Raw genomic sequence first — 26,811 nt, forward strand, 5'->3', positions numbered from 1 at the left:
TGACATACAGGTGAGGCGCCTTAGGCTTCCCGGTAGGATACAGCATAGCATGACATGTTTACAGGTTACATACATGCAGAATGATAGAGAACAATATGCTGGTTCTACCTAAGAAAGGGTGGTACTAATTTATAGCTTTTAGTTGAACAGCTTAGTTTTAATGGCTTTCCGGAACACTTGGTGGGATTCGATCTGTCTCAGGTGAGGAGGGAGTGCGTTCCAATGTGCGGCGGCCAGTGTCGGAAAGCTGGAACCGCCTGCTCGGGCTTTCCGGATTTTAGGTGTGAGGATAGTATTGGAATAGCCTTCTCTGAGGGGCCTTGAGGCAGTATGCCTGGTGATTCTTTGTGAAAGGTATGGGGGTGCGAGCTCATGGAGGCATTTGTGGATGATGGCGAGGGTTTTAAAGACAATTCTCTCTTTGACTGGAAGCCAGTGGACCTGTTTTCTCACTTCAGAGATGTGGTCTCTTCTTGATGTTCCAGTGGCTGCCCTGAGTGCGTTATTTTGCACCAGCTGTAGTTTGTTGAGGTTTTTTTGGGATGTCCCAATGAGGAGCGCATTGCAATAATCAAGCTAGACCCAATTATTGCCCTTGCAATAGTAAGGCAGTTCTCACGGGACAGGAAGGGTCTGGCTGCGTTTAGCACTTTGGTGTAGTACGCAGAGGATGAGGCAATGGCATTAATCTGCCTGTCCATGGTCAGGTCGGCGTCCAAGTAGACTCCAAGGGTCTTGACATTGTTAGAGGCTTTGATGGGAATGCTGTCAATAGCGAAGGAAGAGTACTGCTCATCGAGGTTGCCCAGGGTGGTGGGTGATCCTATGAGCAGGAGCTCAGTCTTTTCGCTGTTGAGGCAGAGCCAATTGTCCGCCATCCAGGATTGGATGGTGGAGTAAATGGAAGTGAGTGTGGTAAGATCAGCGTCATAGTCCCCTGTGAGTGGAATAAGCACCTGCGTATCATCAGTATAGTTAGTGTATGAGATGTGCATTGCGTCAAGGATGCTGAATAAGGGTCTTGTAAAGAGGTTGTAGAGGGTAGGTGCAATACACGAACCCTGTGGGACGCCACATTTAATGTGGCTGGGGGTGGCACAGGCAGCGTCGGAAAATACCTTCATGACTCTCTCCTGGAGAAAGGAGGTGATCCATTCACATGCCTTTGGGGAAAAGTTGGCCTCAGTAGCTAGATGGCGACACAAGGTATTGTGATCAACCAGATCGAAGGCTGCTGACAGGTCAAGGAGCAGAAGGAGTGCAGGTTTGCCTGTGTCTCTAATATCATCCATTTGGTTCTTTAGGTCTAAGAGGGCAGTTCCAGTGCCGTGTCGGGGGCGAAAGCCGGATTGGCATAGTCCAAGAAGACGGTTCTCTTCCAAAAATTCTTGGACTTGCAGGTAGGCTGCTTTGTCAAGAATTTTTAGTAAAAATGGGACGGTGGTGATGGGCCTATAGTTCCCTGGAGCCGTTGGATCAAGGGATGGTTTCTTGAGGAGCGGGCGGACCCATGCTTCCTTAAGGCCAGATGGAACGTGTCCAGACCGGAAGGACGAATTTATGAATGCAGTAAAGAAAGGAGCTAGGATTTGTGCCGAGTCTTTGATGAGTTGGGCAGGACAGGCGTCACCTTTGCAGTTAGAGGGTTTGATGGCTTTGAGCAGGGTGATCACTTCAGGTTCGGTCATATCTCTGAAGTGGAAGGTGGAGGGTGGGGAGGATCTAGTCATGGGGGGTTTCGGTGTAATGCTATGTAAGCTGGCTATGAGGTTGTTGAGAGCTTTTTGGTGGCTGCAGATTTTAGTTTGGAGTAGGTTGAGTTTATCAAGCATGGCTGACTGAATGCTGTTGCACCAGTTCTCATCTTTAAGGAGAGAGGGAGGTGGCTCAGAGGGCTTTTCCAATTCCCTGAAGATAGTGAATAGTTCTTTGGAGCCTGATTTGGCGTCATTGATCCTAGAATTGAATGCTGAGGATTTGGCTAAGGTGATGTTGGCTTTGTAGGAGATGGATATGGCTTTAAAGGCATTCCCTGTGACTTCTGATCATGTGGGCAGAGTCTCAAGCCCCTCAAGTGAGTGACCCACACATCAGTTGGAAGAGATTCCAGGAGGTCAAGATCATGAAAGAAGAGCTTGAGGCGACTTGGGACTATAGTAAGAGGGTTATTGTACGAGGGCTAAGAGCAATGTGCCCAAAACAGAAGGGAGAAAGTCATAAGTGTGTAGGGGAGCAGATGGAGTGGATTTGTTGGCCAAGAGGCCAACACCATTCTCTTTCTTAGATAAGCAGAGGGAGGGAAAAACAGTGTCAGAGTCTGTGTGCAAGGCTGCAAGAGTGGCAGTGTCATTTGGGGGGATCTATTTTTCACTGATAGCCATCAGGGTAAAATGGGGATGGTGGGAGTCCGAATGGTCAGTGAGATAGGATAATAGGGGTTGTGCTTACTATTGCAGAAGAGAAGTAGAGCAGCCGGGAGCAGGTGGTGTGTCAATTTAGATTTCCTATGTTGGGGGTACTGGCTATAGATTCTTTCATGCCATTAAAGCTGTAATGAGTGCACCTAAGTCCAAAGGTGGCTGGTGAAATTTTTAATTGGGAGGTGCATAAAAGTGCGCGAGCGACCGACTGTAGAGAGGAATCCTGAACCAGCCTCGGGTGGGGTGGGGAAATTCTAAAAATATTGGGGTAAAATAGTGCATTTTACAGCATACATTTTATGAAAAACTGGGTCAAAAGCCACATAGTTTGCATTCAGGCCTTCAACATGTGGGGGAGTGGGGGAGTATCAAGCTGCTCAAGCTGGTGATCCACACGTCAGTTGGAAGATGTTTGAGGAGGTCACACATGAAAAAATGCAATAGATGCAGTCACCAACCGTACACAGGAGCATTTTCCAGATTTTCATGAGTTACCCCACAATATATGCCAGTATAAAAAACATTTTCATGCTGGCTGTGCCCAGACATGTCCATGCAAGCAGCACCAATACATAAGTATTACCATATAAGAACATATGTCTGTTGGCTTTGCCAGTAAAATATGCCATGCCGTGATTAGAAAATATATCCAGACTAGCTAAACCAATGTTGGCCAGTCTAGCTACAAAATAACACTCACCATATTCACTTTAATCTTGATACCCAGTACAAATAAAATCTGTACTACAGTACAGCATTGTAACCAGGCTGGCTGCAGCAATACAGGCCAGCATAACCACATAACAACACTTATCATGTTTGCTTTAACCTTGATAGCCAGTAAAAGAAAACATAACCAGATGGCTGCAGAAATGTAGGCCGCCCTAGCCACGTATTAACACTTATCATGTTTGTTTTTGTTGACCAGTAAAGAGATTCCATGCCACAGTAAGAAAACATAACCAGACCGGCTGCAAAAATGTAGGCCAGTCTAGCAAAATAACAACACTTATGATGTTTGCTTTAACTTGATGCGGAGTACAAAATGCCATGCCACAGTAGGAAAACGTAACCAGACTGGATGCAGCAATGTAGGCCATTCTAGCCACATAACACATATGTTTGCTTTAATTCTATCGACCAGTAAAAAATGCCATGCAAAAAAATGAAAAACCCTACACCCTGCACCAAATAAGAGACCCGTTATGCAACACAGATGCAACCAACCACATGCTTTCATTCAACATTTATACACATTCACTTGCACACCCATACATTCTCACTCACGCACCCACACACTTCTACAGCATTCATAATTCCTTCACCCACGCATGCAGAACATACACTCTCTCATTCACACTTTCACCCAAACATACAATAATTCCTTCACACATATCCATGCACACATACAGTTTATTTCCTTACCTGCAAGCCTCGTTCATAATCCGCTTAACATCAGGAGAGCCCCCTACAACTTTTCCCCTTGCACCATTCTGCCAAATATATTACAAGTACAAACAATTCGGAACATATGGTGCATATTTCTCAATGGTAAACAAAAGCTATAGGCCTCCCAAAAATAGTTTTCCTATGAAACTAGGTTTTAGCATTAACAATGGTGTTACAAATGCAGTCAACCTAATATATTTGTTCTTGACAGTGCCTAGCTACCCTAGGGTTCAACTTGTTATAATTACGTTTTGAATTGTAAATAGCAGATTAAGCTCTTCAAGACTATAAACCACTATCAATGTCCCTACAGTATGAATTATAGTTATGTTTTGAATTGTAAATAGACAATGAATCTTGTCAAGACTACAAACCACTATCAATGTCCCTGCATTATCTTCCGTAGGTGACTCATTGCAATGCTGTCATGACTCCTACCCTATTACCCAAAGCAAGCAGCCCATCACCCTTTCTTTTAGACAGGTCTCTTAAACATCCAGAGACTGTGCAACAAGAAAATCTCCCAGAACTTGCTTTTTTCATAACCCAAAAGCAGAACCACATTACTATTGCCTATGAGTTCCCGCTCCCTACATTAACTGGAATAGCCTACTGCATCATACCTGGTCAACATGTCTGCACCAACCACCAAATACCAGCACTCCTCTTCCATGCAATGAGCAAAGATTAGTAAATATGTCAACCACCACTGTCATGTCTATGCATCGTACCTCAAAACCAGATTTCCCAAGCTATCTAACATGATTCACACTCCTACACCATTTCACAGGAACTGCACAGCTAAACCATCTAACAGGAACTACCCTGCTACACCATCTTAAAAGGGTCAACATTCCTAAAAAATCTGTTTCAAAGGTCCAGAACTCCCACAACATTCCATGCCAGGTCAACATTTCTACACCATCTCCCAGGGTCAGCAATCAGGCCCATCTCAAAAAAAGCATACAGTTTCACCATCACACAGGATCCATACTCCCATACAATCTTATGGGGTCAGCACTCCTACACCATCTCACCAGGTCAGCATTCCTGCACCATCCCACATGATAGATTCTCCTACACCATCCAACAGTGTCAGCATTCCTGAACCATCTCATACAACCAGTGATCATACACCATCTCACAGGAACAGCACTTCTGCAACATCTCGCAAGATCAGCACTCCTGCACCATCTTGCATGATCAACACTCCTACGCCATTGGACTCAGACAACACTCCTTCACTAACCCTTCCATTAGCAGACCAATTTAAAGTGCATCTGGAGGCCTGAACTATCCTCTACTTTCTTCTACATTCTACTCTTTACCATTGTGTTTTTTTTCACCAGGTGTGTTCGTATCACAGACACAGGCCTCAGCTACCTCTCCACCATGTCGTCCCTGCGGAGCCTGTATCTGCGCTGGTGTTGCCAGGTAATGGGGCTCACTGTGCATCCGACGACCACTGAGAAATGGGAGTGGAGCAGTGATAGACACCTGGGGAGGAGCATGGGAGGTACCGTGAAACAATAAGGAGAAGGGGCTAAGGAGATGGACTGAAAGAAACAAATGGAAGTCGACAGAAGGGGCCAGAGAGATAGGGAGGAAAGTGTGAAGAGAGAAAAAGACAGAAGTTCGAGAAGGAAATATATAGGGAAGGCAACTGAGATGGAGTGGTAGAAATTCAAATATATTCTGAGAAGGCCTCGAAGGCCTCGAGGCCCTCGGGCTGTTGGTGCGCTTTATAAATTTAAATAAATAAATAAAAGTCAAGGTGGGATGGAGACAAACAGAAACAGCAATAGGGAAAGATAGAAAGGAAGAAACAAAGAAAGAAAGAAGCAGCAGAATAAATGGAAGTATAGAGAAAGGATTCATTACCTTTATTGAGACAGGAAACCTACAATGAGAGAGCATAGGAATAAAAAAAGGCAGCACGCAATGCATGAAAGGAGTCAGACACAAAATAGCAAAAAGATGTGCTATCTGGTGTGTTTAAAAGAAAAGAGAGAGTAGAACGATGGGAAAGAACTGAGCTTCAGTTACGGAAAAGTGGGGAAATAAAGAGTGGGGCAAGACAAGAATGAAGGTCAAGAGAGACAGAGGGGAAGTGCAGCAACAAGAAAGATAAAGACTTGGCCTACTGTTATCAATAAACATGTGCAAGAGGAAGAGGGGAAAAAGGGGGGGCAGGAAAGAGAGTTGAAGAATGTCTGCAGCGCATCTTTTGCAGATAATTTCAAAATGCTTATCTTGGTCTCTTCCAGGTGCAAGACTTCGGATTGAAGCATCTGCTGAGCATGAGGAGTTTACGGTTGTTGTCACTAGCGGGTGAGTTTTTTCGCACTGTGCTTTCTATGCGAAAGTCACTTTTGTACAGGGGCTCTGTCACTTTTGCACATACCACACACACCTCTTCACATGCCTTTAACCACAAAAGACATGGTAATCGCTGCTTTCCAGCATTGGCATCCTTCTCAAATGTGCACTTTCCGGATAAACTAGACTCATTCATTAATTTAGGGTAGTGAGAAGTCAGCGGCAGCTTCTATCTTGTCTTGCAATACAAAGACCAGAAACATTTCATCTTAGCAGGTAAACATGCCTGCAACAACCTGACCCGCCATCCAGATCTCACACTTCTTATAGGTCGCTAGTGAGTTGAATAATTACCTCGAAAGCAAACTTTCAGAACAATCGAGAATCGAGATTGACGGCTCACACATTAGCATGCGATGAATTGCTCCATGACCATTCACCTGATTTGGGTTTTTGACCGAAACCTGGTTAAAGGATAGTTCTGGCCCTTGTTTGCTCAATGATTTACCTTCAGTTTATACAATCTTGAGATTAGCTAGAAAAGCGAACTGCCCGTGTGGTGGTATTGCATTAAGTCACTGCTCTTCTCTTAATTGCCTAACACTCCCGCTAGCCCATGATCTTAAAATGGAGGTTCTCCTTTGCCAAATTTCCATCTCTGCTTCTCAGACTGTTCACGCTTTGATAATTTACTGCCCACCTCTTTCAGATTCATCCTTTGTTTTGGCTTTGTCTGACTTTGTCACAGATTTAAAGTTACGCTATGCCGATCTTATTGTTGTGGGTGTTTTTAATCTCCATGCCACCAACCCTTTAGATACCAATGCAGCAATGTCTTAAGCATTCGTTGGTGATTCCATTATTGAAGAAAACCTCTCTCGATATCTTAATCCAGCAAATTTCCATCCTATTTCATTGTTACCTTTCTTAAGGAAGCTTATGGAATCCCTATTTACTCCACTTCCCCGGTCCTTTCTTGAAAATTCACATTTTCTTGTTTATCCATTTCAATCTGGGTTCCAGCTAGCCGGGGTACAGAGTCTAGATTGGTGGCCGCAGTGGATGATCTAACCTTGATAGCTGACCAAGGTGGTGTGGGCGTGCTGATCCTCTTAGATCTTTCAGCTGCGTTCCACACCATCGACCATTCCATCCTTCTTACTCAGCTATCCTCTGTGGGCATTTCCAGCACAGTGCCGGCTTGGTTTCACTCTTTTCTATCAGATCTTACTCGCTCTCTTTTTTACCCCCTTTTTCATCACCCCCTTCTTCTATTTCTTGTGGTGTCCCGCAAGGTGCTGCACTCTCCCCTTTATTATTTAATGTTTATATTCAGCCTCTGGTCTTGTTACTTCAATCTTTTCGGTTTCAGTGCTATTCGTACACTGATGAAACACAAATCATCATGCGCCTCGATTTGTCGCATCAGGAAACCACAGTACAGTGCCGTTCCTGTTTACAGGCAATTAATATATGGATGACCAATAACTGGCTCTGTTCGAATGGCGATAAAACCAAGGTCCTTTTGGCCAGTTCTCCTAGGGAGGCAGCCCTGTGAACACCAGACTTTTGTCCTTCCTCACTGGGGGTTCTGCTGACAGCAGTCTCTACCTTTAAAAATCTGGGCGTTAAAGTGTCAGCTTCCTTATACATGGAGGCCTAAGTCAGTGCGGTTTCCAAAAGGGATATTTTAAACTTAAACCTTTGCAGAAAATTCTTCCCTTCCTACAAGATCGCTTTTATGCACCAGTGGTTTCTTCATCTATCTCCAGAGTTCTGGACTATTGTAATTCTTTGCATCTCTCTCAACTGGCCTATCTGTTGCATCGACTTCAGATATTACAAATTCCAGCCACGAGAGCTGCTACTTTGACCCGTTTAAGGGTTCCTATTTCCTCCATACTGCAACATCTACACTGGCTCCCAAACGGATGGAATTTAAAGCCCTTTTTATTGTTCACCAGGCTTTTTATAAGTTTTGCCCAGAATAGTTGCAGGCAAAATGTTGCCACTATACTCCATTACGCTTGCTTTGCTCTTCTGGGGCATTGTTGATCCAAGTCCTTGTGTTTAAGCGGACAAGAGTTGGCAGCTGTTCCTTTTCTGTTGCTGCCACCCGGTTATGGAATAAACTACCTACGTCTTTGCATGGTGTCAAGCATCATTTATCTTTTTGTCGGCTGCTGAACACATTTTTGTTCAAGTTGTTCTGTTCTTGGGTTGCTTGACCGTTGCTCCTTTTTCAGTTTTTAGCACCAATATGCCCTCGCTGGTAGTAGTTGCATGGTATAAATATGCTTAACATAACATAACACGTATGAGTCCATTGTTGGTGCAAACATCCGGAGGAAGTATCACATGACAAGTTTCTTCCTTGTGCTTCCTGCTGGAAAGCAATTTCATCCCTCTCATCGAGAGAACTCCCTTTATTTCTTTAAGGGTGCCTTTATATGTGTTGGACACAACCAGTTCCATCAGTCACATGGTCCCAAAAGACCTTGGGGTAAGAGAAACCTGTCAAAAAGCAGTTTTGAAGCAAGTGTTCTGCGCATGTCCAAATGTGAGCTTCAGAGACTACACACAGTGCCTATACCGAAAAATAACTACCATCTAATGAGAGCAAAGTCTGATGAAATAGAAAATTTGTCAGATGGAAAAGGATTGCCACTTCAAAGGCAATAAATAGAAATCTGTTAGTTACAAGCTATAGAAAATAATATTGTTCCCAAATTCCGCTTTTTACACTAAAGTGCAGAACGACCCTTCATTGTTAATTTTGTGAAAATAAGTACACTTTCCCATCTTACAATCTGAATGCAAAGAGATATTGCACATCTCATGGTACTGGAATTGAGAAGAAAGCCGAACATAAACCTACCACTGTAAAGTGTGTTCCGTCAGGGGAATTAAGAGATTATTGTTGCTGGGTTTGGAAAAGTTGGGATAGCCACTGCATCAACGGCTCTTAAATCCTTTAAACATCTATAGCAATTTCTACTTGGCTTTGAGACCGGAAGTATAGGGATGTAACAAGAGCTGGTTGTAGGTACTATAATTCCTTGCTTCAATAGGAATTATATCACTGCTGCTACGCCTTCTTGAGCTTCGGGGCATAAGGGATATTGAGGGATCTGTGGCGGTCTACCTTACTTTTAACTTGTTGAGCAATTCTAACGGACCACAAAGTTCTTTAGCTAGCACTTATCATTTCTTCAAAATCTAACAGGACCAGTGCACATATCTTTCTTGCTCGGCCTTTCTTGCAAAACCTGTAATGTGTCCAAAACTACTTTTGCGTTGTGACTGGGGAAGTCTAAAAACACTCCATCAGGGATACAATGGATGGTACAATTTAGATTGCACAGTAGGTCTCTGCCTAATGCATAATGGATGCTGCTTATCTCTAAATTGCATTGAAGGGATGGATACTGGTTCTGTGTGGGGTGTTGCACTGCAGTGTTTGATAAGCCCACCGCATAAACTGTTTCAGATGGCAAGGGGATGTCTGGAAAAGTAATCAAAATGCATGGCAGATATATTGGCTCTTGTATCAACTACCAAAGGACATTTCAATCAACTTCACATTTGCCATATGTTATGTTATTGGGATCTATAACACGCATCACTGCCATTAGCATGGTCTCCAGGTGCTCTGGTGAATCTAAAAATAAGAGAAGGTGTGGGTTTGTCAGTGGGAGGAGAGGCGGAGGAGCGCACAAGTACTTTTGCTGTAGTTTTGGTAGTTTGTTTGGAAAACATTGTCAATTGCTGTGGGTTTGCTTGTAGGTGGAATGGGTTGCTGGGCGTGCATTAGCCATTTTGAAAATCTGTAGGTGATTGGAAGAGCTGAGGAGTTCTGCTATTTGGTGTCAGTGTGTGGGGTTAGCTGGTCAAGTGGCACAGCGAGTAGAGCGCTCGCTTTGACATCAGTGCAGAGCCGAATCCCGGCAGGGCCAAACTCAGCCTTTCATCCTTCCGAGGTTGATAAATGAGCACCACACACCGTGGATAATAATAAGCAGCGCTCAGATACCTGAGGGTTCGTAGCGCTATATAAATTCCAAATTATTATTATTATAGTTGTATGTGCGTGGACTAGTTGGTTTGAGTATGGTATGTTTACAGAAGTATGGTATGGTGTAGTAGGAGGAAGCCTATTGTGCCGTGGTCAGCTATGTTTGGTCCCTTTTTGACAATCGCCTATAGCATGTAATTTAACTCGGCATGTCAAAGAGCCATGTTTTTACTGTGTTCCTAAATGTCAGGTGTTAATGTGGCGTTCATCCCCCGTTCCAGCCCCCAGAATGAGGGATGAAGGCCATTAGCACCCCGGGTTACCAAATCGGTGACTCAGGGGTGCTAAAAAAAAGGATTTTCCTTCCTACAACGGGACGCGCGTGGCGCCCCGCTGTAGGAAGGAAAATCCTTTTCCAAGATTGCCACAAAGGAAAGGGAAGAGGGGCCCCGCACGGAGCTCCTCTTCTCTTTCCATGGCGGCCTGCGGAAGGCAAAGGGAAGGAGCGGATGCGGCCAACGGCCGAAATAAGGTAAGTGGGGGCCTGGGGGAGAACGAAAATGGGAAAGAGGGTGTGGGGAAGATGGCAGCAGGAGGAGCTGGCAGTCAGGGGGCTTGGAATGTGGGCTTGTACCGGCTGTTCAAGCCTGTGTTCCTAGCCATCTTATTGGCTGGCTACCCCCGCCTGGGTGCTAATTCTGCATATTTCCATCGGGAGGGAGTTCCAGGGCTTTGTTTAGATGTTTGAAAAGCTGATCCACCATATTTAATTTTGTGAAATAATGGCGTATGCCATTGCTGCACATCTGGGTTCTATTTGGTCTGTAGATGGAGATTTGTTTTGCAGGAATTATGCTCCTTGGCTGTGAACTGCTCTGTGAACAATGCCAAACGTTTTGAAATAGATGCTCTCTTGACTGGTAGTCAGTGTAGTGATCTTAGTGCCAGTGTGATGTGCTGCTATTATTATTATTATTATTATTATTATTAGGGTATTTACTGAGCGTGGCCCTAGCTTTCGGAAGCAACCGAGCACTTTACAAATCATAGGAGGGAGGACACAGTAAGGAAAGCCGAAATACCGGGACGCAGGGAGGAGGAGGGTGGGAACTTTGGCAGCAAGAGATTTAAAAGCAACATGGGGAGAAAACAGTGCGGAGCAGATCACCTAATTTCAGGAAAGGTGAGGTGGGTGTGGACCTAGGTGTTAGGGACGAGACGTTCTTTGAGGAGGATGGTCTTAAGCTCATTCATGAACTGTAGATGAAAGGGAGTGAGTCTGGTGTTGACGTTTAGGAGGTTCCAGAGTCTTGGGGCATAAAGACTGTCTTGTGGTTCTTTAATTCCTGAACCAGCGGAGTTGAAGTCTGCACATGTAATTACTTCTGGTGGATCGTAGGGCTCTGGAAATGCTGAGTTTCGGAATGAGGTTGCTTAAGGGCTTCAGGGCGACAGCCTTGTACATGGTGCAGCAGGATTAGAAGAAGATGCCAGCTTGCAGCAGGTGCCAGCGTAATTCATGAGGGTTGTGGTGATGTGGTCAAATTTACAGAGTCCTTTTATAAGTCATGTTGCGGCATGTAAGACACATCTCAGGGGTGCCAGGGTAGGCATCAGAAGACCTGCCAAAATGGCATTGCCATTATTCATATGGGAGAGGACCAAGGCTTGGACGGTAGATCTGAAGTTGTTTCTGGGATGAAGGGCTTTATTTTCCAGAGGAGAGAAAGTTAATACCAAGCCGTCTGTGTATTTCTTGTTATGTGCTGTTTGAAGGAGGGATGTCTGTCAATGTCAAACCCAAGTGTCTTGGCGCAGGTGGCCAGCTGGAGTGCGATGCCCTCGAGGTTCATAGCAGAAAGACATGTTTAGATGTCAAGGTGTTCTGTGTTGTTGGCCAGCAGTAGGAATTGAGTTTTGGAGGGGATGAGCTTCCGGTAAGCACTGGACATCCATGACTGGATCAATGTGAGGCATGCCATGAGCCTATGGATGTCTTCGATGGAGAGGGATATCTTGAGGTAGAGTGGCATGACATTTGCATATTGGTGGATGTGGATGTTGAGTGAGGAGGGTTCCGAGCGGTTCCCTGTAAAGTTTGAAGATCACGGGGGAGAGAATGAATCCTTGCGAGACTCCACAGGTGATGGGTAGAGTTGGTGTCACTGCTGCTATCAGGTTCTGAGCTAAATCCCTGCTCCTCACCTAGGTGTTAGAGGTGTCCACTGGTGACTTCTTTCTTCCTCGGCTCTTGTAGCTGCTTTTTTTGTGTAGATACGGTCTACCGCGGGACAACGCCACAATGGTTGACTGGAGAACCAGTAGACCAGTGGCACCGGTCCCGCGGCAACCACAGCGGGGAAAAAGCCTTGTGCAGCACAAAAAAAAAACGTGGAGTGGGGAAGGAGTGAAGAGTAGCAGGATCCGTCTCTGTATGGTGAGTACAGCGAGTCCGTGTCCAACCAGATATACTAATCCTATGGATAGCAAGCAGAGAAGGACGTAGGAAAAACCGTAGCCAGCAGAGAGCAGAGGGGAGAGCCCCGTGAAGACAAACACAGCAGAGAAGAGCTGCGCAGAGGAAATAAGAGAGCCAGCCAAGAGAACCATAAATCCAGCGAGGGATGCCAGAACAGGAGAAATGTTAAGGCAGAGAACCTGGGGAGAGCAGAGAGCCAGGCGGGAGAGTGCCAGGGGGCGAGGGAGAGAAAGGGAAACAGAGGAGAGTGCGAGAGAACCAAATGCAGATGAGAGCGGCGGAGGGCAAAGGAAAGCGGGCTCAGCGGAGCCAAAGGGAAAACTCACAGCGATGAACTGGCAAAGGAGAAAAATTCCTCAGTTGCAATGCGCCGACCGCCGGCTGGGATGTGAATATGAACCTCCTGCGGCGTCCATGTTGCCAAAGACTAGACCACAGATGCGGAATGTGAGAGAACGTGAATGGGAAATCAATGGCGGAACGAATGCCATCTGTCCCTCAAGCGCCAAGAGAACGGACACATGACAGTTCGTGATCTGGAGGAAGTCATCTGTACGAATTGGTGGTGATCAGCAACATATGATTTGAACCAGCTGAGGATGATCTTGCTGGTCCTAATGTGGCGATGTAGATTGTCGGCGAGTGGTTGTCTACTGTGTCGAATGCTGCTGAGATGTCAAAGGGTACCACGAGGGTAGGAGGACCATCATCGAGGATTTAAAGAGGATCATTGATCACCTTGATGACAGCTGTTTCCGTGCTGCATCTGGGTCTGAAGTCAGATTGGTAGTACTGAAGGAGGTTGTTGGCTTTGATGTGTTCGATGAGTTGCGTGGCTACTACTTTCTCAAGGATCGTGCCTAGGAAGGGAAGATGGGTGACTGGGCAGTAGTTACTGAGGTCATCACGGTCCAGTGTTGGTATCTTGAGAAGCAGGAGGATTTGTCTGGTCTTATGGGTCAAGGGGAAGGTGCCTTGAGTTAGGGAGCTGTTGATGATGGTCAGGTAAGGAAGAAGTGCTTCAGTCGGGACGGTCTTGAGTATGGAGGCAGGGAATATGCCATCCACGTATGATGTGGCCTTAACGGATGCTAGGGTGGCAGTGAGGGGTTCCATACATAGTGTCTTGAAAGTTGTCCAGGTAGTTGTGGTTTTGCGAGATGGGATGTGTAATGTGTCATCAGTTGTGGCATTGGTCTCTATGTGTTGGCGGATACTGCTGATCTTGTTGATGATGAAAGAGTTGATGGCCATGGATTATCCGATGGAGTGCAGTACCTCTGGGTCAGATAGAGGGTTCAGGCAGTGCTTGATGCATGCATGACTCCGTTATTGATACAAACATCCAGAGGCAGTATTACGTGACAAGTTCCTTTTGTGTACATCCCGCCATGGAGCTTTTTGACAGCTCTGATCAAGACAACCCACTGTTTCTTTCAATAGTCCCTTTGCATGAGCTGGACATAACCAGGTCTAGTACTGGCATGGTCCCAAAAGACCTTGGGTATAAAAATGGCCAGACAGCAGTTTTGCAGGTAGTGTTTTGCGCATGTACAAGTGTGAGTTTGAAAGAAATCAAGCATTGCCTAGAGAGAGATAAAAATCTATATTCAACGTGAGCCATTAAATACACCATTACCGTCACAATGCATACATAAAACTCATAAATTTCATACAGAATAGGCATCCTGCATACAAAGAGCAAAAGCTAGTTATTGTCTGATAAGAACAAAGTCAGATGAAATAGAAAGTTTCTTATACCAAACAGAGGATTAGCACTGTAAACGTAAGAAACAGAAATCTGTTAGTCACAAGCTATAGAAAATAACTAGCAGTACCACCCGGCATTGCCCCGGAATGCATGTGGGGTTCTCCTGAAATCACCTGTAGTGATAGCGTAGGGCCGGACCCCGCTCCAACTCTGTGCAGGGCGAATGGGTAGGGTTGGTCAAATTTCACTATCGCCAGTGCACCCGAGACTGGTATGCCGACCTTTGTCCCAACTTCCTATTTTTGGAATAGTCGCAAAATCGGCAATCTCTCGAAATCACCTATACTGATAGCACAGGGCCAGACCTCGCCCTATGCAGGGTGAATGGGTGGGGTTGGTCAGATTTCACTGTTGCCAGTAAACCCCAAACTGGTATTTCAACTTTGGGCCAAAATGTAAGCCCGCCAACTGTTGTGGGGCTGGACTCAACAATTGTAAAACTAGTCAATCTCGCCTATACAGATAGCACAGGAAATCAGGCACTGAAATCAGGAAACATACCAGGAAACTGAATTAGGAAATTGAAAGCTTAGTAGCGGTACATTGCACAATTGCTTTGGGCCTCAGACTGTCTTTTATCGTATTGAAAAATGTTAAAATCAATGCCACCATATCCTTAACACGAAGAATGTTCTCTAGATGTGGAGGTTACCCTCTGAAAGTGAACGAGGCTTTACAATGTTGTGGTTAAACCGCATACTTGGAGTATACTCTTTCATAGTGAACAAGGATGTTGAGAATAAACATCCAATATGCAGGATACTTTTTTAAGTGGAGGAAGTTTTATGATGTTGAGGATGAACTTTCAACATGGAGCATACCCTATCAAAGTAGAGGAAGTTTTACAATGTTGAGAATGAACTTTCAACATGGGAAATGGACTCTCAAATTAGAGAAGGTATTATAATGTTGAGAATGAACCTCTGACATGGAGGATGCCCGGTCAGAGTGGAGGAGGCCTTACGATGTTGAGAATGAACCTGTGACATAGAGGATGCTCTGTCACAGCGGTGGAGGTCTTTCGATGTCGAGAATTAACCTACGAAATGTAGGATGCTCTGTCACAGTGGAGGAGGCCTTACGATGTTGTGAATTAACCTGTGACATGGAGGATGCTCTGTCACCATGGAGGCCTTTCGATGTCGAGGATGAACCGCTGACCTGGAGACTGTCCTGTCACAGTGGAGGAGGCCTTAAGATGTTGAGAATTAACCTGTGACATGGAGGATGCTGGTCACAGCAAAGGTGTCGGGAACTAGATCCCACGACGTATCCCCTGACGTCCGAAAAAGTCAGGGGGCTCCTTCAGAGAGAGACTTTCCCCCAGAGAGCGCAGTCAGCAGGATAGAAACAACCTGTCTGACCAGGGGCTCAGGTGAAAAGGCCAGGCAGCAACAGAGCTAAAAAGGGAGAAAACACATAGGTACACAGGTCATGTTATGAAATAACAAACAATAACACTCCACCCTCAATACACTCCCCAACGCTTACCTGTGGTCCATAAAAGGCTGGTCAGAAACCTACGTATGCTGCTATGGCCTTTGGATGGCGTAAAAGGACAAGCCAGGAGTAGTGCTGGATCCAACTGAAAAGAGATGTGCTGCTGATGATGACCTGACCCGGGCGGAACAAGGGCGCAAACTAGTAAGGACCAAAGTCAATGTCAGTTCACAGCAATCCCAGGTGAAGCATAGAAGGTTCCCAGTCCAATCCGTAAGAAAAGGAAAAAGTCACACAATCCAAATAGTCCAAGGTAAAGAATCCACGAAGAACTCCAGAATGAACAGTCTGTGCAGAAGTACCCAGTGCGCAGATGAAGAAGAGCTGCCTTTGTTGGAAGCAAGGGTGAAACGACAAGGCAGAAAGGAATGAAACATGGAGAGTGGCGTGCGTGCAATGAATGAAATGTCGACTGGCTTAACGTGGTGAAAGTGTTCAGAGACAGAAAACACGGAGAGCCCCAGATATGCTAATGGTGGGGAACACCTGAGTCCAGTGAGATTCCACCAATACAGGTGATTCCGTACGGATCCGTGTACGGAAGCAGGAATCTAAAAATAAAACGTTAGGCAAGAAGGCAGTCCGTACTACGGAGCAGAATGTCAGGAACCGGGAGGTCAATCAGAATGGGGGGGGGGGGGAATCCAGGCATCGAGGCAAAAGGGCAGGAAGCAAATAGGAAGTTCAAGGAACGAAAACCGGGTAGAGGAATCCAGGAAATCAATGGGCGCAATATAAACACAGCAACCTTGCCGGGCGAACGCGACGGTTAAGGAGTGTCGCCCGGCAACATCGGAGAAGCTATGAACAGCTGCTTCCGTATCGCAAGCGAAACGTGATGAAGTTGTCTGCTGATAGGATTGCTGGGAGATGTAGTGCATACTAATAAGTGTCTCTGGGACAAACGCCATGGCACCTGCCATCGTCTCCGCGCTACTGGGAGGCGTCTCGTTACAAATAAAGCACTGCGTTTCCCGACAAAAGGAGGCCTTTCGATGTCGAGAATGAACCTCCGACATCGAGGATGCTGTCACAGCGTAGGAGGTTTTATGAAGTTCAGAATGAACCTCTAGCATGGAGGATTTCCGGTCACTGTGGAGGAGGCCTTACGATCTTGAGAATTAACCTCTGCCATGGAGGATTTACACTCACAGAGGTGGAGGCCGTATGTAGTTGAGAATCAACCTCTGACATGGAGGATGCCCTGTCACAGTGGAGGAGGCCTTACGAAGTTGACTATGTACCTCTGACATGGAGGATTTCCACTGACAGCGGTGGAGGCCTTACGAAGTTGAGAATTAACCTATGACATGGAGGATTTTCTTTCACAGTGGAGGAGGCCTTCCAAAGTTGAGAATATACCTCTGTCATGGAGGATTTCCTGTCACAGCGGAGGAGGCCTGATGAAGTTGAGAATGAACCTCTGACATGGAGGATTCCGTCACAGCAGAGGAGGCCTTACGAAGTTGAGAATTAACCTTTGGCACGGGAAATGCCCTCTCACAGTGGACGAGATTTTAGAAAGTTGAGAATTAACCTCTCATAGATGGGAATCCCTCTGAAAGTGGACGAGGATTAATGATGTTGTGATTTAACCTCCAACACGGCCTCTGAAAGTGTAGGAGGTTTTAAGACGTTGAAAGTTAAACTTTAATGTGCAGCATGCTCTCTCAAATTCCAGAAGAATTTCTCATTGTGGAAAGTGAGTTCTCATTGCTCTCTCGCCCTGAAAGCACTTCTCTTGAAGTGAAGAATTTAGATTTTTTTGTAAACACTTTTTTATTAGGTTTCCATACTATCAAAGCATCACAAAAATCTTACCAGATCCTAAATAACAGTTGTTTATGAAATGGGCAGTACTGTATCTAAATAGTTGTCCTACCCATCAGCAAGCACTGCTGAGATTGCAACGTGTGACATTTAACTCCTCTGCAATATTCTCCCCTGTGTTACTTTGCAAATATTGCATCCAACCAGCTCAGGCTAAACATTGACCTCAGCTGCAGATACCATCGGAGTTATCTCTTTAGGACTGGAACCAGAGCTTTGCAGTTTACACACATTTCCGCAGCATGCTTAACTTCTTCTAAAGCTATTGTTATGCATCACACAGAGCCCAACATGTTTTGCTAGGGTTGGGTGTTTCTATTTTTTTTTTTTACGGCATTCTATGCAATACTCCATTTTATTTCACTTGGAATAGAGTACAGAAATAGGTACAGTTAAAGAGAGTAACTTTGAGGGAGTAATAAACAGGTCCATTATTACCCAACTTAAAAGCTCCTACTTGTGTTTTATTTTATTGTATTTATCTATATCGCGCCGAAGCCCGCGGCATCAGGGCGTGCACAGTTAGACACAGACATATAAAGTTGACGGGACATCAGTTTGCTACCTCAAAACCTACTTGTCAACTCGCTTATTTAAAGATATTTGTTTTCAGTGCTTTCTCGAAAGCTGAGTAGTTGTTCTCTTGCCTCAGGTCCATCGATAATCCATCCCATATCTGCGGCGCTTTCACTGGAAAGGATCAGCCTAAACCATTCGATCGTTTGGAAAGAGGATATACAATCTTCCCCAATGCCTCTGATCTTAGAGACTGACCCGGAGTGTAATGGAATAGTTTTCCTTCAAGTAGGCGGGTGCCTGCCTGAATAGGCAGCGGTGTACCATGGTCATGGTTTTGAAGGTGATCCTATCCTCAAGTGCTAGCTAGTGAAGGGCTTTTCTATCTGCTGTAATATGATCCCTTCTGGCTTTCTTCCTTACAATTCTTACAGCGTTATTTTGGATGGTTTGGCACAGTGCTATGCATCCCTTGCTTGCTCCTATCAGTAAGGCATTTCCATAGTGTAGCCTATATAGTATTGTGGCCTTTGCAATGGTTGCTCTGTTGTTTTCATTCAGGGAAGGTCTGATATGTTTAAGTGGCAGGTAATAGTGATAGTTGCTGCTCAGGTTGGTAACATGTGATTCTGCACTCAATGATGCTTCTAGGTATATCCCGAGTGTTTTTACCTTTCCTAAGAATTGGATAGGGGAGTCTTTGATCTGAAAAGTTTTATATTCATGGCTTAACCCGTCCTGTGCTTGGTGTGAACTGAAGATCATCAGCTCGGTTTTACTCCTGTTCAAGCACATGCAAATGGCTTTTATCCAGGCCTCAATGGTGTGGTAAATATTTGCCACCCTGCTGTTATCTGTGTCATAACAGCCACTCAGCTCCAACACCAGCTGAGTGTCATCTACATCGTTCGTAAAGTACGCTCCGATGTTGTCAAGCACTGTGCAGAGACACCTAAGATAAAGATTAAACAGCAGAGAGGACAAGCTAGCCCCCTGTAGTACACCACAATTGATGGGTATTGAGCGGGAACGTTTATCCAACCCAGTGGATTTTTGATCTCTGTTCCGATAGGTATTAGATCACCCACCTAATGGCCTCTGCTGAGCAGCTACCCATATGTTCAAATGCCCATTGGAGCTGTTGATGGTCCAACAAATCAAACGCAGCCGACAGGTCCAACAACACCAACATGCCCGCTTTGCCCTTATCCATAATGCCGAGCATGTGGGTCTGGAGGTCCAGCATGGCTGTTTTGGTGCTGTGGGACGTTCTGAAGTCTGATTGTTGTTTGTGAAGAATGTCACTGGCTTCCACGAAAGCTTGAAGTTGGGATGCGGCTACCTAGTCCATACATTTTCAACAGAAAATTGCAATTGGTGATGGGGCGGGGGTTGCATGGATCTTTCTGGTCCAAGCCTGTTTTTTTGCGAAAGGTGTAACCGTGACTGTCATAATGGCCTCTGGCATATTACCATCTCTGAAGGATGCCTTTACCATCCTCGTGCGCAGAGGTGTGAAGATATCCTTATGTTCTAGTATTATTTAAGGTGGCAGTATGTTCTCAGCGCATGATGTAGGTCTCATAGTTGCCAAAAGGGCTCTCATATCCTCTGTAGTGACAGGGCTGAACTCAAATCTTTCTATTACCTTCTGTGTCTGTTGGGCTACCAGTGGATTTTGTTGGTCAGACATAACAACTTAAGTTGTTCTTATTGCCTTTCTTGCTTTCAGGATTATATTAGTGAAAGCCTCCTGATCCATTTCACATTCCTCTTGCGATGGTTGGAAGCGGGGGACAGAGCCTTTGGGTTTTCAATGTATTTCAAAATCTCAAACAATTTACTTGTTGAGTTAGATGCTGTTCCAGTTCCTTAAAGAAGTTTTTCTTTGCCTCTTTAATGCTTTCTTTATATTGGATTTCTATGTCCTTCCGTTTATTCTTATTGTCCTTCGTGGGTTGTTTTAGCCATTTGCTTTCCATTCTTTTCTTTTCCCTCTTTAAACTGGTTATCTGGGGATTAAACCATTTTTGGTGATTTATATTGGCCCTGACTAGTTTCCACTTAATTGGGGCCATCTGGGCCACCAGCTCTTGTGCTTGTGTGTTATGTGGTTGTACTATTTTTTCACACGCATCTGTCTCTGTAGTACAATTCACGATGTTCTTTTTTCACTGCTCTAGTAGGTCTTGTGCAATTTGTTTTTAAAGTTTCTATTTTGAATCATTTTGTGTTAATTTCTTCTTTTTGGCAGTCATTTTTACAAGAGCAGTGCAAATTCCACTTTGTAATGGTCCAACCATATACTTTAATGAACTTGAAAGAATAAAAGGCCAAGTCGACTTAGTCATGATTGGAGCATGCAATCCTTCAGGTTGCACACATTTCTGCAGCAGATTACTTGACCTCCTGGGTTATCCGAACAGAAAGTGAGCTGTGCCTCAATGGCCCAATGGAATTCTTTGAGACACACACATACGCATCAGTAGGGAGATACAAGTGCAATCTACTAGTCAAGATAGATGGGCATTAGGAGAGCTCCGTGGGTGCCTCAGTAGTCCGATATAGGTGCACATTGAAAGTCAGGAAAAAGGAGCACAGTGAGAGTTCTGTAAGTGACTCGGGGCTAGGATAATTGTACATGGTACATATGGGATAGGGGTTCATTTACAGAAGAAGGAGAAAGTCTCATTGTTATTGTTGACATCCCATTGCACACTAATTGGTGAAAGAAGTGCATTGTGAGAGCTCCATGGAGGTCTCAGTACTCAGTTAAAAATGACAACTCCAAGTCATAGGCAGAGGTGCATTCTGAAAGCTCTGTTGAGGTCTCGGTACTGGGTTAAGGTGAATGGTGCAAGACAGGACTGAGATTCATTGTGAAATCGCTGCTTATTGCCCAGTTCTGACACATCAGTGCTTCCTACAAAACAGGCTACCAGCGCCCCATGAGGGATATGTCGGTCTCCAAATATTGGAATACTACTGAAATCGTGGTAGAAGTGTATTTTAAGAGGTCTTGCATGTTTTAGGCCTTTAACACAAGTACATGCTGTGGGCTAGGATAGATGTGCATTGCAAGAGCTCTGTGGGTGACTCAGTATTGGAATAGCAGGGTGTACCTGAAATCAGGCTATTGGTGTATTTGAGAGCTTGCTGGGTGTTTCCTGCACAAGATGCAATTGCATACTGTAGGTCACAGAATACATGCTTAGAAAGGAAAGAGCTCTGAGGATGACCAGTAGTGGAATAGCAGGGTGTACCTGAAATCAGGCCAGAGGTGCATTTGAGAGCATCCTGGGTAGTATAAGTGCATACTGTAGATCACAGAATAAATGCTTAGCAAAAGCTCTAGAGATGTCTCAGTATGGGTATTCTAGTATAAGAGAAGAGTATGGGAAGAAGGACACTGTTAGAGCTCTGCAGTTTTCTAAGCAGTGGCATAGCAATGAATGGAGCAGGTCAGGGTAGAGGTTCATTGTGAGAGCTCAGTGAATACTTAAGTACCCGTGCATAGTGTAAATGTTTTATAAAGTACATTCCATTTACTTACCAAAACTTTCTAATATTTTCAACCCACACCAATTGTACCATTAATGGCCAGATTGATAGCATTTTGTACACATTTCTCACTGCACCAAATATGCCTGCTGCCATTTCCCTTTGGCACACAGTGGAAAATAATGTTATTTTGTGGGAGCAGTCCTTTGTGAAAGCAGAAAGAAAATGAGTAGAGTGCTGTCCTTTGAAAAGATTAGGGCTGTGTGTGGGCTCTAAGCCTCCGATGTTTGGAGCTATGTGACGCTCAAAGAGTTGTCACAGCCGATACTTGGCTTCAAGAACTTGGTTGGCACGAATGTATATATAGGGTGCTTGGTCTGAGTGTTTCTGGGTGATTGCGGCAAGTTGTTGTTCCAGCCGGTGGACAGTGTCTTCTGTAGTGGACACCCTCTGTTCCGCTTCACCGACCCTAGCCGAGAGGTTGCGTAGATCCTGTCGAATGAGGGACACCTCCGTAGAAAGGCCTCCCATTTTGAGTTCCAGTGATGTCCTCGAGTCCCCAATCGCTTTCATGAGGTCTGTCAGAGAGATTGGAGGGTCATGGCGCTCTCCGCTGGCATCTTCCTCTTCTGGAGTCTGAGTCCCTTGGCGGGAGGGACCCCCATTGTGTAGAAGTCCATTTTACTTTGAAGAGTTTGCCTTTTAGAGTTCTCTTTCCCCATGTCGCAGTTGGCACGCCCAGTATGGCAGCAGGTCCGGGTATTCCAAGATGTCGGGCAAGAAGGCCTGGAGGGGCCCTGCGTGAGTGTTAGGCAGAAACCTGTGCAGTTCCTTCTGGGACCACTGCAAAAGATTTAGGACTACAGGTGTTTGGCAGTAATCCCACTTGGTAGCAGTCTGTACCACACAGATTCACTTGGTAGCTGTGGCTGAGCAGTCAGACTTCCCTCAAGAAGAGTTAGGCAGTATACAGAGTATTCACAATAGGTCAAAAGAACACAACAGAACAAGTAAACACTGACCAGGGCTTGGTGTAAAAGAGATATAATTATTTATTTAAAACCACATCTAGAAAAACACACAGGCACTAATAGTAAGCAATTCAAAAACACGGTCACTAAAAGATATACACTCCCTTAAAAGAATATTAGACAAGTCTTAAGTAAAGCCCCACTTATTTTCAGACAGCGGTGAGCGCTTAACGTAGATGGCACTCTAATAATTTGTTTTAAAAAGGGAGAGAAAAGCAGAGAATAAATTGAAACAGATCCCAACACTTTTTCACGAACACAACAAGAGAGGAAGGCAAAGTAACACTGTGAATTCAGAGTCAGTAGGCCGGATCCGCTTTATGAGGATCAAAACAAAATGTGTCCTAGGTCGCACGGTTGCAGTGCACAAAAGTCTTGTAACGGTTCAAAAAGGAGTTGGACCAAAGAAAGGGACCAGTTAGAGGGTCAAGGCGGCCAGCCCAGTCCAGAAGGTTAAGGGGTTATTATTACCTTGTAGCAATCTTTAGAAAGGGAGGTCTGGCGGACACGGTACCTTAAAGTGGTGAGAACACTCCAGCGGGGGCAGTTGTTCCTGGCAGCAGATGCAAGTCGGTGCTTCGTCCGGGGGAAGAGAGGATCTCGTCGGGGAGGAAGACAGGAGTCCGTTGCACTGCCAAGGAAGAAACCAGCCGCGGAGTTTCTCAGGTACAAGGAGCAGTCTGTTGATTCGCGGTTCAGTGGTAAGTGGCTATCCGGCGGCCGGGGTGCTTGGCACGGGCAGTTTCACCACAAACCGGTCTGGGGTGCGAAGAAAAGAAGGTAAATGGTTGTGCCCACCAGTCAGGGGAAGAAGCCTCTCCAGCCGGGAGATCTTCTCGGTCGTCGGAAGTGGTGAGTCGGTTCTGCAGAGCTCCACCGGTGGTGTCGTCGTGGTAGGTCGGCTCAGCTTCTCCCTCGTCGGATTCTCAGGTCCTGTGGCGACTTCTGAAGTTCCAGTCCCCAAAGCCCTGCTTTTATGCAGCATACCCCCATTCACTCAGCCTAGCTGTCAATCAAACATGCTAAGTGGTGAGCCGGCCGGCTCACCACTTGGGCCAATCACACAAGAGTGCGACTTGAGTTACCAAGGTAACTCAGTCCAGGGTGCCTAAACCCCCTCCGACACCCCCTGTGGTACCCAGACGAAGTGGTACCACTTTTGGAGGTTTCTGTGGAGAAGCCTGCCAAAAAGTGGAACAAAGGGCTCGACTTGGGTTGGGGTCACAGAAGAGAACACAAACGCCATTTCAGAATCGAGTCCTGGCAAAAAATACCAACCGGCGAATTAATATTAATTAAATAAACCAGCGGTATGTTCGAGGCTATGAGAATTAAATAATTAAAGTTGGTAGCCTCGAACAATGGGAAAATCCCATAGGGAAATATTTGCGGTCGAATATAAATAGTAGTATCCACTGCCACCAGCCAAAACTCGATCAGGGGGATGGAGACGTGCCCCCTCAACTAACAGACCCCGGGCCAATCGAATTGCCCCGACCAGTACGTCCACAATATGATGGTTTGTACTGGTTTCTGTTAATAGTTTGGGACTAGTAAAGCCAATGGTGACTTTACATGCCCTGGGAGACAGTAGTCAGTCCCAGGGTATGGAGTCTATGGTGGGGTGTCACTATGACACCCCTGTGTTACTGCACCGAGGGTGCTGTGTAACACACTTAGTAAAAACACATGAGACCCTATGGAGTAAAGGACCCCATAGCCCAGAAAACACATTAGCAGTCAAAGGAACACCATAAATCATGTCCAAGAGTGGGAGAAAAAGAGTCTCACTCTTGGCAGGAGAAAAAAACAAACTCCAGAAATCCAGCAACGCTGCTGGGGGACTCACTAGGTTAGGAAATTCAGCCTAAAGAGAGAATTCTCCCTAACAGTGAGTCAGACTGTTATGTCGCAGCAATACGGGGTGCCCGCGGTGTGTCTACGCAAGGGCGGTGCCAAAGACAGTGGCGCATGTTCCCCCCGAGTGTGGGCCCCTCTTCCAGGGCTGCCAGGCGCTTGGGGATGCTGCCGTATGTGTAGGGGAGAGCTCGCTCCTGCGGTAGTGGTGCCCCGCCGGAGCTGTTCTGCGGGTTGTCTCCCACCACCACACTTACACCGCAGCCCGAATATGCAGAGGCCTTGCGTAGGGAGGGGGGGGAGAAACAGTCTTTCAAGCAAATGCGGGATCGTGCCGCTGTTCTGTGCTCTGCGCAGCACTGGCGAGTGTTTATCCCGGCCCCTTGTAGTTTGGTACATGGGCTTCACGGGCCCTGTCGCCGGTCCAGGTGTATGAGGAGCCGTGGAGGGGGAGGCGGGAGAACAGGACAAGCTCGCAGTCCCACACACGCTCCTACATCGCTGTAGCTGGGTCCGTTGCCGACGTGACATCCACCAGCAGGGGAGCGCAGCACACAGTCTTTCTAGTCGTGCCGGAACTCAACCCTGGGCGATGCAGTCTCACTGATGGGGCAGGAGGGAAGATCACTGGGGGAAGGCTGGCGGTGTGGGCCCAGGCCTGGGGCGAGCTCTCCGGATAGCTTGCGGGTCAGTGCGTGGGGAACAGTGGAGCGTTTCCCTTGTGGTTCTCCGCCAGTTCAGGAAGGAAGGAGGGGGCTGCGCAAGTGCGTTGCACCGCCAGGGGCGAGAGGGATGCAGTGTATTGATGGCTGCAGGCGTTCCGATCCCAGCACCCTGCGGGGTCCCCAGGATCAGGCAGGTGGGAGGGACCCCAGTTGTTGATCCGACGGTGCTGGCGGAGCGCCACAGGGTTTCTCCTGCCGGTCCGCTGGCGTTTCTCCGGCACGTCCCTTGCCCGGGCTCTGAAGTGTTGGAGTATCTCGGAGGGGGAAGGGTGGCGGAGGGGGAAGGGTGGGCAGGCGCTTCCGCTCACCGCCGGCGGTCCACAGGCTGGTACTGGAATCCCCTGGTCCGATTCGTCCACAAAATGCAGCGACGGCTGCACAAGTGTGTCCGCTTCTGCTCGGGAACAGATGGGGTTATCTCGAGCAGCAGAAAGGGATTATATTTTAGGATAAATGCAGCAGCCGCCGGGAGCCGTTATGTTTAGGTCTGCATGCGTTGCGCGTGCATGCGCAGTCTAGAACAGCATTTTCAATAGAACCATGCTGAAACAAATAGAAGTCAATTTTAGTGTTGTACAGTTTCAATGACATACTCAAGGTATATATTCATATAGTAGAGAGATTTTACCAGTAGAAGAATAGCCTACGAATAATCTGGTCACTGGTAAAGATGTACAGATTGGATCTGCTGCAGTCTTATATATTTTAGAATTGTAACTTGGAAAAAGTCTCACATTCTCACATTATTTTGGATTATCTAAAGAAAGGTTTGAGATATTTTGGTTGACATTCATGACAGTCAAAACTTGACAGGTGGCACACATTTAAAACATATGTGTACGTGTAGACTCTATAATGACACTCCCAGTCTCCTGAAAGATGGATAAGAAATAATTAGAACTGAAAAGGCAATAGCTGTAGGCATAAACATCCTTTTGTTAAAGTGGAAGATGGGCACTAAATTAAGGTTCTGGTCGAGTAAGCCAAAACACCAGTGTTGAATATGTTACATCAAGTTCACTTTAAAATTAAGAGGCAGAGAAGGAGAAATTAATATTACCTTTCAACCACCACCCTTGTCACATTACTACCTAATGCGGTTTTTGACAGTCCCCTAAAACCTTCAACAACTCAACCTTTTCTTCAAAAATGGAGTCAAAAGTACATCCCCACTTAATGGTTTAATGAGGCTGAAACTCTTCTCTTCCATCTATCTTTTGTTCTGTGAACTCGGACTAAAGAGGTTGTTCCCCAGCTGAGCATACTGACCCTCCAAAGAGAGAGGCCTCTGAGGCTTTGTCAAAGCACAGAACACATAATGGTAGCCACCAATTTTGAGGGCTGATGCCCACATGATGGTTGGTGGGGACTGGTAAAACAGGGGAGGTCGTGTGGGCC

The 26,811-nt window shown here is 45.9% G+C and overlaps 1 protein-coding gene across 2 annotated transcripts in view; it reads left to right on the forward strand.

The window, feature by feature from the left end:
• FBXL16 (F-box and leucine rich repeat protein 16) overlaps window positions 1-26,811 on the forward strand; it is a 522,147-nt gene that overhangs the window by 394,183 nt on the left and 101,153 nt on the right. For both annotated transcript variants that reach the window (XM_069647018.1, XM_069647017.1), the window contains 2 exons: window positions 5,219-5,303; window positions 6,137-6,200. In XM_069647018.1, the coding sequence (XP_069503119.1) occupies window positions 5,219-5,303; window positions 6,137-6,200 (149 nt within the window). The remainder of the gene's footprint in view (window positions 1-5,218; window positions 5,304-6,136; window positions 6,201-26,811) is intronic.

Source organism: Ambystoma mexicanum, chromosome 2q (genome assembly GCF_040938575.1).
Source record: "Ambystoma mexicanum isolate Mex_15411 chromosome 2q, UKY_AmexF1_1, whole genome shotgun sequence".
In the NCBI taxonomy this organism is placed as follows: domain Eukaryota; kingdom Metazoa; phylum Chordata; class Amphibia; order Caudata; family Ambystomatidae; genus Ambystoma; species Ambystoma mexicanum.